Source organism: Pteropus vampyrus, unplaced genomic scaffold (genome assembly GCF_000151845.1).
Source record: "Pteropus vampyrus isolate Shadow unplaced genomic scaffold, Pvam_2.0 Scaffold25, whole genome shotgun sequence".
Classification (NCBI taxonomy): Eukaryota; Metazoa; Chordata; class Mammalia; order Chiroptera; family Pteropodidae; genus Pteropus; species Pteropus vampyrus.
In genome coordinates, this window is record NW_011888806.1 from 8554799 (window position 1) to 8568414 (window position 13616).

General features: G+C 35.3%; 1 protein-coding gene across 1 annotated transcript in view; it reads right to left on the bottom strand.

Annotated features, from left to right (window-relative positions):
* LOC105289566 overlaps positions 1-13616 on the bottom strand; it is an 84846-nt gene that overhangs the window by 57165 nt on the left and 14065 nt on the right. The window contains exons 7-13 of the mRNA XM_011356307.2: positions 11976-12112; positions 10711-10778; positions 8094-8215; positions 7228-7287; positions 4658-4751; positions 2860-3046; positions 484-638 (exon numbers count right to left, since the gene is read on the bottom strand). Coding sequence (XP_011354609.2) covers positions 484-638; positions 2860-3046; positions 4658-4751; positions 7228-7287; positions 8094-8215; positions 10711-10778; positions 11976-12112 — 823 coding nt within the window. The remainder of the gene's footprint in view (positions 1-483; positions 639-2859; positions 3047-4657; positions 4752-7227; positions 7288-8093; positions 8216-10710; positions 10779-11975; positions 12113-13616) is intronic.

Sequence of the window (13616 nt, forward strand, 5' to 3'; positions counted from 1 at the left end):
GACTTTTGTACATAATATTTTCTCCTATGGAGATTGATATTGTGTGGTGAAATATGCTTTGATTGTCATTTAGCAATTTATATTTATAAAGCATCTTATTTTAGCTAATTTTTTAATTGAACAATAGCGATTTTATTCTGTTCTTTTATTTAAAATGCTCTGGCTCCTCCCTATGCCGCAACAAACATTACGCTTACTGGTAGCTTAACCTTAGGTTATTTCTACATTATGCTGTATACTCTAATGAGAATGCTGAATCATTCTCATATTTGAGTATTTGTGCATCTAACAGATTATATATAATATGTAATATATTCCTCCAGAGTCTACTTAGTTAGCAAAACAAGCAAAATTTTGAATTATTAAGGGCTGGATAAAATATCCTTCCTGTTGCAAAAAACATAACAAGATTCTAAATGGCTGAGACCTAAGGGATTTTGATTTAGTAAAAGGGTATATAAATTCCTTTAGATGAGCCCTTACCTTATGTACTTCTTTCATGGTTTTTAGAAGAGCTATAACATTGCAATTACTCCGTTCAGTTCCATCCCAATAATTCAGCTGAGCAATGACAGCAGTTTTAAGCATCTGGACCAGTGCACTAAGAGAAGATTCTTGCAAAGATGCCCAACACCTCTCTGAGGGATGTAAAATCAGCCAAGATAAATATATACTTCCCCACAAAAACAAACAAACAAACAAACAAACAAAACCTTCCTCAGTTTTAACTGGGTGCTTTGATGTGAGAAATAGATAATATCTTCTATTTCTGATGGCGTAATCCATAAAATATCTTTTTTAAGGATATCATCCTGGGCAACATTTATTACAGAAAATTTTTTTTCCCTTGGTTAAGTATCATTGAAATTAAAAGCTCAAATTCGAGATTCTGTAGAAATGTGCTGATAAGTCATATTTATGCTTGATTACTTGATTGATTTCACAATTTTCAAACTGAAAATTCTATAAGGTATTTATAAAGTCTGAAAACATACATAGGTGAATACACACATACATATATAATGTTATCAGACATTTTCAGTCTGTAAATATTATCTATGCCTTCAGATTTTATGAACACCTGGTATGTATGTCTATATTTTTAAAATTATCCCAGTAACAATATTTTAATATTACTGAGGTTACTACCTGGATTATTGTACCTTTAAAGGGCAATTCTCAGAAGAGAAACCTATCAATTGTTAAAATACATTATCAAGCTAATATAATTAAAATAGTATGACCTAGATGCATGAAAAACAGATCAATGCAACAGAAATTCCATAAATGGATCCAAATATACATGAGACTTTATTATATGATAAAAGTGGCATTGCATATTAGTGGGAATGAAACATTATTCATTAAATGGCTAGGGACCAGTGGAAAATAAAGTTTAATCAAGATAAAGTGTATACATATCAAACATTTAAACACAAAAATGAAACAATAAAAATTCTAATAGGAGCATAGGAACTTCTTTTTTTTTTTTAGTTTCAGAGTAAGGTAGTCTTTTTGAAGTATTACTCACTCAGAACCATAAAGAAAAATGTTAATATATTAGGCTTCATAAAAATGTTCAAAAATAATTATGCATGGCAAAAATGCCACAAAATAAAAAAAAATTTAATAACCTTAAGAAAAATTTGTAACTCATATTATTGATAAAGGATTAGCTGCCTTAATAGTTTAAAAGTTCCTAAGTAAAAAAGAAAAGTACTAGCAACAAATGGAAAAATGGGCAAGAGGGAAGAACTGATAGGTCCCAGAATATGATATATGAATGGAACTGAGATGTAGGAAAATGAGCACAACCTAATTCATAATGGGAAAATTTTAATTAAGAGATTCTTTTTTTCAGAATGGGAAAACCCAGTTTGATAACACTGTCAAACAGTGCATGAGCTAATGCTCTAATATTTGTTGATGAAGTGTAAACTGATACATCCTCTATTAAGGCTGCCACGTTGCCCAACTCCAGGGGTGCAATTTACTTAGACTACAACATGAATATTGGTCACTTAAAGTTGTGCAACATGGTGGCTCAAACTTCTGTGGAGGGTCATCTGGCAAAATCTCTCAGAATTTAAAATGCATATTCAATTCAACCCAGTAATTTTGCTTTCTGGAATTTTCCCTGCCTGTGTAAATTTATATATGTGCAAAGAAATGCATGTTAGCTGTTACAAAACTTTTGCTACTGTTACAATAGCAAAAGTTTAAAAACAACTCTCCATAGTATATCCTCCCAACAGAATACAATTCAGCCATTAAATAGAATAAAACAGTTCTATTGGTCCAATAACAGAACGATTTCCATGATATACTGTTAAGTGCGAAAAAAACAAGTTGCCAAAGAATGTGAATGGTATGCTGCCATTAAAAAAAATACATTTTTGTGTGTGTGTGTGTGTGTGTGTGTGTGTGTGTGTGTGTGTGTGTATGCTTTGTATCTTTTAGCTTTGGACCTTGAACACTAGCTCAAAATTGTAGGACATCCTATAGTAGTGAATAAAATAAACAACAAGAACACAAAGCTTAATATTTCTTTTTCATCACTCTTGGTTAAAATGTCTAAAGCTTTAAAGCAACATGAGCAAAAAATTTTAAAGTGTGGCTTTATCTCGACTGGATCCTCTATGGTTATTAAACGAATGTCAGAGCCATTACACATGCTTTGCATGATAATAGTAATGATTATAATAGCTTTAGGTTAATCTATTCACAATAATTCACATACCATGTACTTAAACATTTGTATATTTTGAAATCTTCATAAAATTTGCTATAACTTCTACTTAAAACAGTGACTCTCTATTGAGAGTACAGATAAAGTGATATACAAGTGATCGAACTTACTCAGGACTCCTAAAGACTGGTCACTCATTTTACAAACAGCCTCTGCAAACAGAACCACCATTTCCCAGTTTCCAGAATCATGCATCACAGGACATTGTGGAAGCAGAAGGAAAATTGATAACGCTTCTTGGTGTAGAGAACGATATGGAAGAGCTCTGAGCAGATTATCCCTGAGACATGTAGTTATCTGCAGTTGAAAGGCCTAAGATGAGGTATGGGACCAGGGGTTTCATTCAACCACTTTCCGATTGGAATAATCATTTAGGTTTCCTGAAACTACTTTTCATACTCCATCACTCCTTGCCTCCTAAATGCCCCTAAAGTAGTATGTAAGAGCTGGTGCATGAAGAAATAAAAGTAAATCACGCATTTATATACTGAGTGAATCGTAGAGGTTGCTCAATTAGAAAGTGACAGATCAGGGATCCATATCCAGATCTATCTGACCTAAAATCTACCATGGCAGAGAAGATGCCATATGTTCACCTCACCAATCTTGTTTTAGCTTCCTCCTCGGTTCACAGAAAGATGGTATTTTCCAGCCTCCCCTGCAGTTAGGTGGGGCCATGTAACTAAGTGCTAGCTAATGAAATGTGAGTGAAGGTGATATATGGTACTTCCAGGCATGGCCCCCTCTAATACCTCTCATGTGATCTTACATATTCTCTTTCCTAATCTGCCAACCAAACATAAAAGATCTGCTAGAGGATTTAATGGCCCCAGAGCCTAGAACTCCAGAAAGAAGGAGGCCGAGTCACTCCTGAGTGAACCTGTGCAGAGGTGGGAAGGGTCTTAGAATATGCCACTCTGGCATGAAGATTATTTTGAGCTGAAGGCAAGTGAGAAAAAGCAGACACAGAACAAGCTCTCTGGTTTCTCTCTATCTACCCGAAAACAGAATATAAATTTTGAGGAGGAAGGTATCTTTCTGCCCTAACTTCCTGTACCAAGAAAGGGATAATGGCCTTATCAGCAGAGATGAGCTGGCACTGAGAAAGAGTCTACACAAACCTTACTAACTAGCTCTGATCTACCATGATTTCCCCATATATTTGCCTTCCCATAATTTGGTACTCCTAGAAGCTCAAAGTTCTTGTCACTTCTCTACATTGAAGCCCTTTATTCCCGCTCTCTTTCCCTATTAGGTTTGTATATAAGCCCTCATCCCTAGCTGTACTGGAGCCTTTTCATCTGAATGTTCCCACAGGCATGAGAATAAAACTTGTTTTCGGTGCTCTTGTTAATCTGCCTATTGCTAATTTGCGGGCCCCCAAATTCCTAAATTGGTAGAGGGAAAGTTTTCCTTCCAACATAACCCAGAATTACAAAATATTAAATTGGAATAGACCTTAAAGATGAACTCAACTTACAGATAAAGGAAATATGACCCAAAGAGGATAAAAGATGAATCAGTAGCTGATTCATCTCAACTAGATTTGAGATTCATCGCAAAATAGAGACCGGCCTTTTTGGTCTGCTAGTCCAGAATAAGGTTATCCTGCTTCCCAAACTAGTGCTCTTTTCATAAGTCATGCTGGAGGTTATGTACCTCTCGAGCATTGGTTTTCTCATGTTGAAGATAAAAATATTATCATCTACTGTACCTTTAAGTGTTCAAAAAGAAAATTAAAGCCAGCCGCTAATACAGTGTCTGGAATATAGCACCCCCATAATGAATACTAGCCCCTCCCCTATCAGTTCCCCCTCACTCAGCTCCCAACAAAATTAAACTGCAATCATATTGGTTTCTGTAAGGAACTTCTTTTGCTCTATTTCTCAAGTAAATATTGACTATTACCATCAAAGAAATCCACTTCTTTTTTGTTAACTTCTCGAAGGTATCTCTTGCCACTTGTAAGTCCACATCAATGGAATTTGTTTTTCCAGATTCTCTTTGGATACAAGAAATACAAAACACACACACACACACATAAAGAGATGAGAAAGACTATTTCTAAACTTCATATATCATTATTTAGTTTTCTTTTATTGCATATCAGTTATAAACTTTTTTCTTAAAGCTTGCTGCCGTTTCAAAATAACCAATTTACTTGGCACAAAACAAACAAACAAACAAACAAACAAAAAACACTTATAAAATTAATGTTCTCCTAAAAGAGAGTAGATAACATCTATTTTGGGCTACAAGTTTGGGCTACAATAATAGCAAAATTTTATCTGCTGCATTTGAGGACTGAAACAATTTATCCCCACACTCAGTCCCACACAGAGACTGAAACCACCACCACCACCACCCCATTTCTTACCCTCACATTTACATTACTTTGGGATTCCACTGTTTCATTAGCATGACTTTACTATTCCAAGAGACACACTTGCCCAGGCAAATGGCTTGATGGTTCATTATAGGAACTTCCTGAAAAGACCTATTAACTCTTCAATGGAAAGCATCGCAGACAGTTTATGCCCTAAAATTCTTTGAATCTCTTGCCTTAAAGTCTTCACCTTGCTGTTTCCATCCATCCAGGATCCTTGTATCTTTTCCTAGTCCTCATCAAGCCTCTGGCTTCTCCCTCCCATATTGAAAAACCTGCCTTAAACCAAACTACCAATTCCTAGTAAATTCCAACCTTGCCTTCCCCTCAGAAACACTATCAAAGCAGTGTCTACGTATCATGCCTCCCTGGGTTATGTTGGTAATATCTGATGACCTTGCATTCTGCCAAACAATTTGTTTTTATAATGTTCTATCAAGAAATGTTTTATGCTTGCTAGATTAACCAATCAATAATAATACCAGGGCTAAAATATTATGCAAGTACTAAATCAAAATATTGTAAATTCTCCCTTAAAATATATTCTCTTTTGCAGCCTTTGGCATCAGAGGAGCATCAAAGACCAAACCTTGAGGTTCATCATTGCTGGAAGGGTACATTTCCATTTTAAAAGATAATATTCTTAGTGTATAAAGAGGCTAGAGTAGGGAAGAATGAGAATAATGCATTGTATGGTAGAGTCCTTGTTCCAGCCTGAAGGATGGCATGAAAAGGAAAGCGAGGGAGAGAAGGCAGAAGGAAGCAGTGTCCCCAGTTTCCCTTCTCCCACTTCTGCCCAGGATATGTGAAGATGAACAGGGATGCTTTTTGGGGCTCCAGGTAGATACTGTCTCATGAGCTGCCAATGGGAAGCTATGAAAGTTAACTTCCCTGTGCTTCTCTGGTTCACAGGTGAAGTTGTTGGAGTGGCTAAGAATGCAGCTGGGTTAAGAACCAATGGGACAACTGTGGGTTGTGTGGGGGCAAGGAATAGCTGCAACAGGGGTTAAGCGAGTACCACATAGTGGCCAAGAGGGGGTACAAAATGTGTACAACTATCTTCTGAACCAGTGAGCCAGCTTGAAGCCAACTCAGCAAGTGAGAGGCGAGACTTGACCTAGAAGAAGGACTGGAATGAGTTATATCGGGCTTCAAGCAGACCAGCAGGGCCTTGGCCCCAGAGAAGGCAGAGGGCAAACTAAGGGTCCTTTCATGCTGCTATCTTCCCTTCTCCTCCTTTATATATTGTTAAATTAATTTAACAAGGAGGCCATTAGACTGCAATGGCTCTAATGCTGTGGCAGACTACATAAGCAAACCAAAATCTAAGCCTGTAAATGCTTCAAAGTTATGAAATCAAAACCTAAAGACAACCAGTCACAAATAGCCAACAGGCTTTAAACTACAGCCAGTCAAATAATTTCCTTTCTTTTCTTCTGCATTTTTTCTACATAAGTCTTTCCCCTGGCTCCTGTCAGCAGAGTGCTCCTAACCACTTCCAGTTTGGCACTGCCCCATTCAAATCAATATTTGCTCAAATAAAAAGTTTAATATGCCTCAGTTTATCTATTAACAGTTCTTAGGCACAGTATTGGCAAGCATAGAAGGAGGAGAAGACATAGTCGACCAAAGGTTGCGTATTTTGCAACTATAGGATCAGACCAAGTGGCAAATCTAATAGGAAAGAAGTTAGGCTTTCCTCTACAGTAGTAAGACTAAAGATAAAATAAATAGGATCTATTTTCCTTATTGATCCCATCACAATAAGAACTACAAAGTACGTCCTAGTACTAAAGCCATGTTAGAATGAACTAACATTCATTTGTATCACTTGTAGATACAAGGATCCTGAAAAAACACCATTCCTTCTAACTAGATAACAGAGGAGACAGGGCAGAGGAGGTAAACGATGTGATTTACGAATTACAACTTAATAGTGGTCTAATAGAAATGGAAGGATTCTGTAACAACCCATGGGTTTTCTACATTGGACTTTAGTTCGCAAATAGCATAATTCACAAATTAAAATGACTGACTTGAAAGATTTCATTAAAAAAATTTCCCAGTGTTTTAAAATGAAGGTAAATATTACCTTTTCTTTAAAAAGCTTGCAGTCAGACAAGCAGGAGATGAAAATATCACTCTAATTTCACTGCAAAAGTAATAACATAAGGGTTAAGTTATAACATACTATAAAGCAGGGGTCCTCAACCCCCAGGCCATGGACCAGCACCAGTCCATGGCCTGTTAGGAACTGGGCTGCACAGCAGGAGGTGAGCGGCAGGCAAGCCAGCGAAGCTTCATCTATATTTGCAGCCTCTCCCCAGCGCTATTATCACAGCCTCAGCTCCACCTCAGATCCTCAGGCATTAAGATCCTCACAGGAGCACCGGTCCCTGGTGCCAAAAAGGTTGGGGACCACTGCTATAAAGCATGCCTCCTTTTTTCTCATGTCTGAATACATAACAGGTGATATGGAATCATTATCAATAAAAATAACTACTCATCAAAGAATCCTCTAAATGCTGGTTATACTTTGTATATGTGACTGCTAAATCTCACCAACGCCCTTCATAGTTGATTTGATCAAGTCCTAAACTTAAATAAAATCCATACTTCTGAAAATAGAAACTCATGAAGCTCCAGAGAATGAACTATGGAAGATATAAAAACAGTCCACTTTTGCGAAGGCTTCATGAGTCAGAGAGTGTTTATGATTCACTCCTACATCTCCCTCATCTATCAAGGTACCTGTAATATTGTACATCCTCAATATACCTCTGTTAAATCAACAATGAATGAATAAGTCAATGACTTTGAATTGAGAGGTGGCAGCAGAGAATCATGGTTAAAATGCAAATGCCTTCACCACAAAGCCAAACTATTTTTCTTATGTCTAGGATAGAATGACCATAACTTCAGAACCAAATAAGTGGTTTATGATTATCAGACAGCCACCTCTTAGCTAATTCATGTTGAGTATTTCCATTTGTCACTGCCATCCATTGTTCCATGAGGGGCTGGTTAATTCGGCTTATTTCTGGCAAGGTCTTCTTGGAAACATTTGTAGAACTGGTTTCCTTTAAAGAATTAGAAAAAAAAGAATGATCAGGAATACACACACATGTGCTGAGTAAAGCTTGTGGCACAGGTGGTAGACAGGACCCGTCCTCAGACAAAGGGGCTAGTGGGAGGGGCTACGGCATCAGACTGGCCTGGTTGTTTCAGTTCCTAGTCTTGGCCACTTTGCTTGGTCTGAGCCTCAGTTTCATCATCTCAAAACCAGGATAACGCAAAAGTATTAAAAACAGGGACTCTAACAGATACATATAGGCCAATATTTATCGCAGCACTATTCACAATAGCCAAAAGATGGAAACAATTCTTGTTAACCGACAGTATCAACAGATGAATGTGGTATATACATTCAATGGAATATTATTCAGCCATAACAAGGAAGAAAATTCTGATACATGCTACAACATGGATGAACTTTAAAAACATTATGCTAAGTGAAACAAGCCACATACAAAAGGACAAATATTATATGATTCCACTTACATAAAGTAGTCGAATTTATAAACAAAATAGATTAGAGGTTACCTGAGGATGGGCGTAGAAAAAATGGAGAGTTATAATTCAATGTTTATAGAGTTTCTGTTTGAGGTGATGAAAAAGTTGTAGAGATGGACAGTGGTGGTAGTTACATTCAACAACAACATTGTGAATACAATGAATGTCACTGAATTGTTCACTTAAAATTGGTTAGAATAGCATGTTTTGTTATCTATATATAACACCACAATAAGAAAATGAAATAACAATACCCAACCCCTGGGATCCTGTTACAATTAAATGATATTATGTATACAAAGCCTTTAGACTATATAGTATGTACTTAATAAATACTAGTTTCTAGGTCCTCTTTTATCAGCCACAGATTTTTAGTTTTGTATCACCGCTTTTCAAACTTCAGCATGCAACAGAATCACCTGGTCATCTTGTTAAAGCATAGATTGTTGGGTGCATCCCCACAGTTTCTAATTCAATAAGTCAGAAGTGGAGCTCAACAATTTCCATCTAGCAAATTCTCAGGTAATGCTGATGATGCTGGTCTGGGGACCATACTCTGAGAACGATGGTTCTGTATAATAGTTGAAACCAAATAGCTCAGCCAGAGGTGTCAGAAATCATCATGTGGAAAGAAAAAAATCTGTCTTTAATGTAGTCCTCCAAAGATATGAGTGCTCTGCTCCATATTATACCTCTGCCTCCACTGAACTTGTAATGAGTAACTTGTAATGAGTCAGGAAATTCCGCATCATTTTTTGTTTAAGGCCTAAATAAAGAACTCTTGAAAAAGATGTGTAACCATGATTCCTAAAGTTCCCTCCAGCTTCTTGACTTGAGTCCCGAGTGTACCCTGTGGTTAAATCATGAAGAAGCTTTTTTTTCCCTCCTATATCACAGGAAACTTAGGACAAGATGCTCCCTACATACCATGTCTTTTATTTTCTTCTTCATGCATCATAACTTTCTCCATCTGAACTGGATCATTCTCACTGGCACAAAAACATACCTTAATATCACCTCTCTAAACAATAACAAAACTCTTCCACTATTCCCTACTCCCCTCCACAACAAGACTTCTCTGAATTGTCCCTGTCATTGTTTCCACTTGCTCCCCTCCTATTCTCTGTCCATTTCACTAGGTCAGGTTTCATCCATTCTCCCCTGAAAAGCAAAAATAAACTTTGTGCCCGTTTTACCTGAATAAACTCTGTTTGTTTCTTTCCTATTAATCTGTTGTTTTTCAGTCTAATTTGTAGGGTCCCAGCCAAATGAAACTGAGATGGGTAGAGGAAAAATTATTTTTTTCTCCCCTACAGCTGCCCCCTATCTCCAACTCTCATTGGGCTATGATGTAGGGGGAAAAAAAATCTTCATTGTGTTAAGAAGTTGTTACAACAGCTAGCAGTATTTAGTCTATCTAATATCTTAGATACTTTTAACTACAGTGTCTGCCTCTACATATGGGTTAAGTAAGATGGTATATGCAACAATTAACTGTAAAGTACTATATATTATTACATTAATGTTCTTATAATTTATTTTCTCAGATGTCAGAGGAACATGATTTCTGTGGAATGCTAGTTGGTATATCACAAAATCAAATAACTTTGAGAAAAACAGGGTCATAAAGCTAGATTTTTGAGGGTGGATCCACCTGAGACTAAGTTTTTTTCATTTGTAAAATGGAGGAAAATAATCTCAAGGATTAAATGTGTTGATTCATTTGGAGTACTCAGCTTGGTGCTGAGACATAACTGTTATTACCATCAGTATTCTTACTTAATAAAAAGTTAGTGGAAAAGCAATGAATTTCGGGTCTCATCTACTAAGAAGCCAAATGAAGAAGTGAGAATTATATAATATTTTTAAGCATTCTATGAGAGAATCTTACTATTTTAGTACAAAATTTGAATATATACAAATGATACAATATTTCAAATACTGCTCTGAAATCTAGAGTAAAATACTGTTTTTTAAAAGAAACAGAAAGTATAATAGATACCTGATATGTTGTCACAACGTTGACATACGTGCCAGCAAAAATGTGTTTGACTTGAACATCCACAAGATCTAAAAGAAAGTCATGAACACATGCTTATTGTTTTTATAAGTAAAAATTAAATCTGTCACTGTAAACCTACAACTGCTCTTTAAAAAGGTCTTAAAAACTCTGATGTAGCCAGGACATGAAAGCAACCGAAGTGCCCTACGATAGATGATTGGATAAAGATGTGGTACATATATACAATGGAATATTACTCGACTAAAAGAAGAGATGAAATACTGCCATTTGTGGCAACATGGAATCATGCTAACATAATCATGCTAAGAGAAATAAGTCAGACAGAAAAAGTTGAAAACCACGTGATATCACTTACATGTGGGATATAAACCTAAAAACAACAGACAAACATGACGGAGTCTCATGGACATGGACAGTAGACTAGTAGTTACTAGAGGGTAGTGGGGGAGGAAGAAAGTAGATGGGGTAAAAAGGGGTCAAATATGTGGTGACAGAAAGAAATCTAACTATGAGTGGTGAACATATAATGCAAAATATATATGATTTGCTGTCAAAATAAAATAAGTAAAATTTTAAAATTTTAAAAAATAAAAATAAAAAGCTTACTAAAGGTTTTCACACAGGAACATGGGCTATAGAGAAATTAAATTAGCCAAAAAGTTTTACCTTGCCTTAAAAGAGCTTAATATTCAATTAGGGAAATAAGAATGTCACGCACATATACCAAAAAAAAAAAAAAGGAAGGAAAAACCAGAATAAACAATCATTTGACTGTAACAAATAAACAAACAAACAAACTCAGATGTATTACCAAGGTAAATTAATCTATACAGGCAATTTATATTCTTCTAAGTGAATTTGGCTACAAACAGCAGAAACGATTAATTTTGATCAGGTTGCATGCAATATATTCACTTAGCTGAAAATTTAGTTTTTCATGCACTTTTGTCATGAAGCCAGGCTGATATGCTTTAGAAGAGGTTTGATTAAATATATAAAAGTATATTGTTCTGATGCTTAAGTAAACAATTTAGTATCTTCTTTTGTATTACCTTAATCTTTAGAAAAGTTTACCCAATACTCCAGGAATCAATGCATAAGAAAAAATACATATTATACAAATGAAAAATAACAGTACTAGATGAACCATAGTTCATGCACTTCTTTGAGAGGAAGCAGAATAATATTTTTCCTCCAGTTGCATCAATTAACAGATAATCATGAATTAGTGGTACCACTCATACCATTAGCAGAAATCAGGCAGCTAATGTCAAAGTTCTCCATCTGGGCCTCTGAATGGGTTGGGCTGCTTGCACAATTTCGTCCACGACCAAAAGACACCACCTCACCAGTGGTGTAGACATATGCAAGGGTGTGATAACTGCAGAAGAGAGAATACATATAATGAAGACCAAGATACTCAAGTGTTTGAAAAAAATGATATCTATTAACACAAAATAACAGATTTATCTCATACTAAGTACGCAGATCCCTTATCACAATGGCCGAGTTAGAGAGTACCAAATGATGCTAAACAAATAGTAGGTGAATATTAACTTATTACTAACCTTAAATATATACTATTATTAATGGGTTCGTACTATGGTTTCTATCATTTATGTTTTAAAAGAAAGGTTTTTTTTTATGAATTAGGTAGATGATACTCAAACTGTCCTCATAATAAGGTTATGCAAAACTCTGAATATATATGCAAATATATATCATCTTCTACATACAAAAGCATGAGATTAATTTTGTTTTATCAACTCAAGTAGACAAACACCACTATTTTTGTTGTAAACCTACCCCACCCTCCAGCACCTAGTTAAGTGGTCTATAAACAGTAAGCTTCCAATTAATTCTTATTAAATAAGTGAAATGCCTTGGGTGAAGAAGAAAAAATGGAAAAATTAAACCATATTTGGAAGAAGTAAACTTTCAGAAAGGAAAATGATCTATAAAAAGAATAGTCACATATTTTAAGGTTATAAGGTTTGATAATATTCCATATGAATCATTTCTAATAAAATATAACACTTTCCACTCATTTAAAAAAAAAAAAGCCTATTACCTTCCACAATCTATCTGTGAAACTAGACCATCAATTCCTTCTACCTGTTGTGGACCTCTCTTTTTAGCAGTGGGGTTGTATCCCAGCTGTCCACAGCTATTGTCTCCAAATGTGAACACTTTTCCATTCTGTTTTAGAAAAAAGAAATCAGACTAATTTCAAGTTAAAAAAAAAAAAAAACTAAAAAGGTAAGATTAAGTATATAACAGTTATATAAGAGCACTCTGTGAAATATAAGACCTGTGTAAAGGGGAGGGGTTCTGTACTTACTATTTCTAATAGTGAATATAGAGTTAAAACATTAAACAAAAAAATTAAACAAAAAAATCATTGGCATTTCCTTACAAACTAGGCACTTAATACATGTTTGTAGAATGAATGGATGGACAAATAAACAAGTTCAAAAATAACACTAACTTTTAAGCATAGAATTGTTTTATTTATTTGTACATTACTCAGAAAATAATCTCTTTTCAAAAGATGATTCTTTTTTTAAATTTGTTTTTCAATTACAGTAGACATGCAATATTATCTTAGTTTCACGTGTATAACATAGTGATGAGACATTTACATAACTCTGAGGTGATCACCCCAGTAAGTCTACTACCCATTTGACACCATTCATAGTTATTACAATATTATTGACTATATTTCCTATGCTGTACATTATATCACCATAAGTATTTTTATAATTAGCAATTTGTACTTCTTAATCCCTTCCCCACAACACCCCTCCCATCTGGCAACTCTCAATTTGTTCTCTGTATCTATGAGTTTGTTTTGTTTGTTTGTTTGTTTTTTAGATTCCACATAT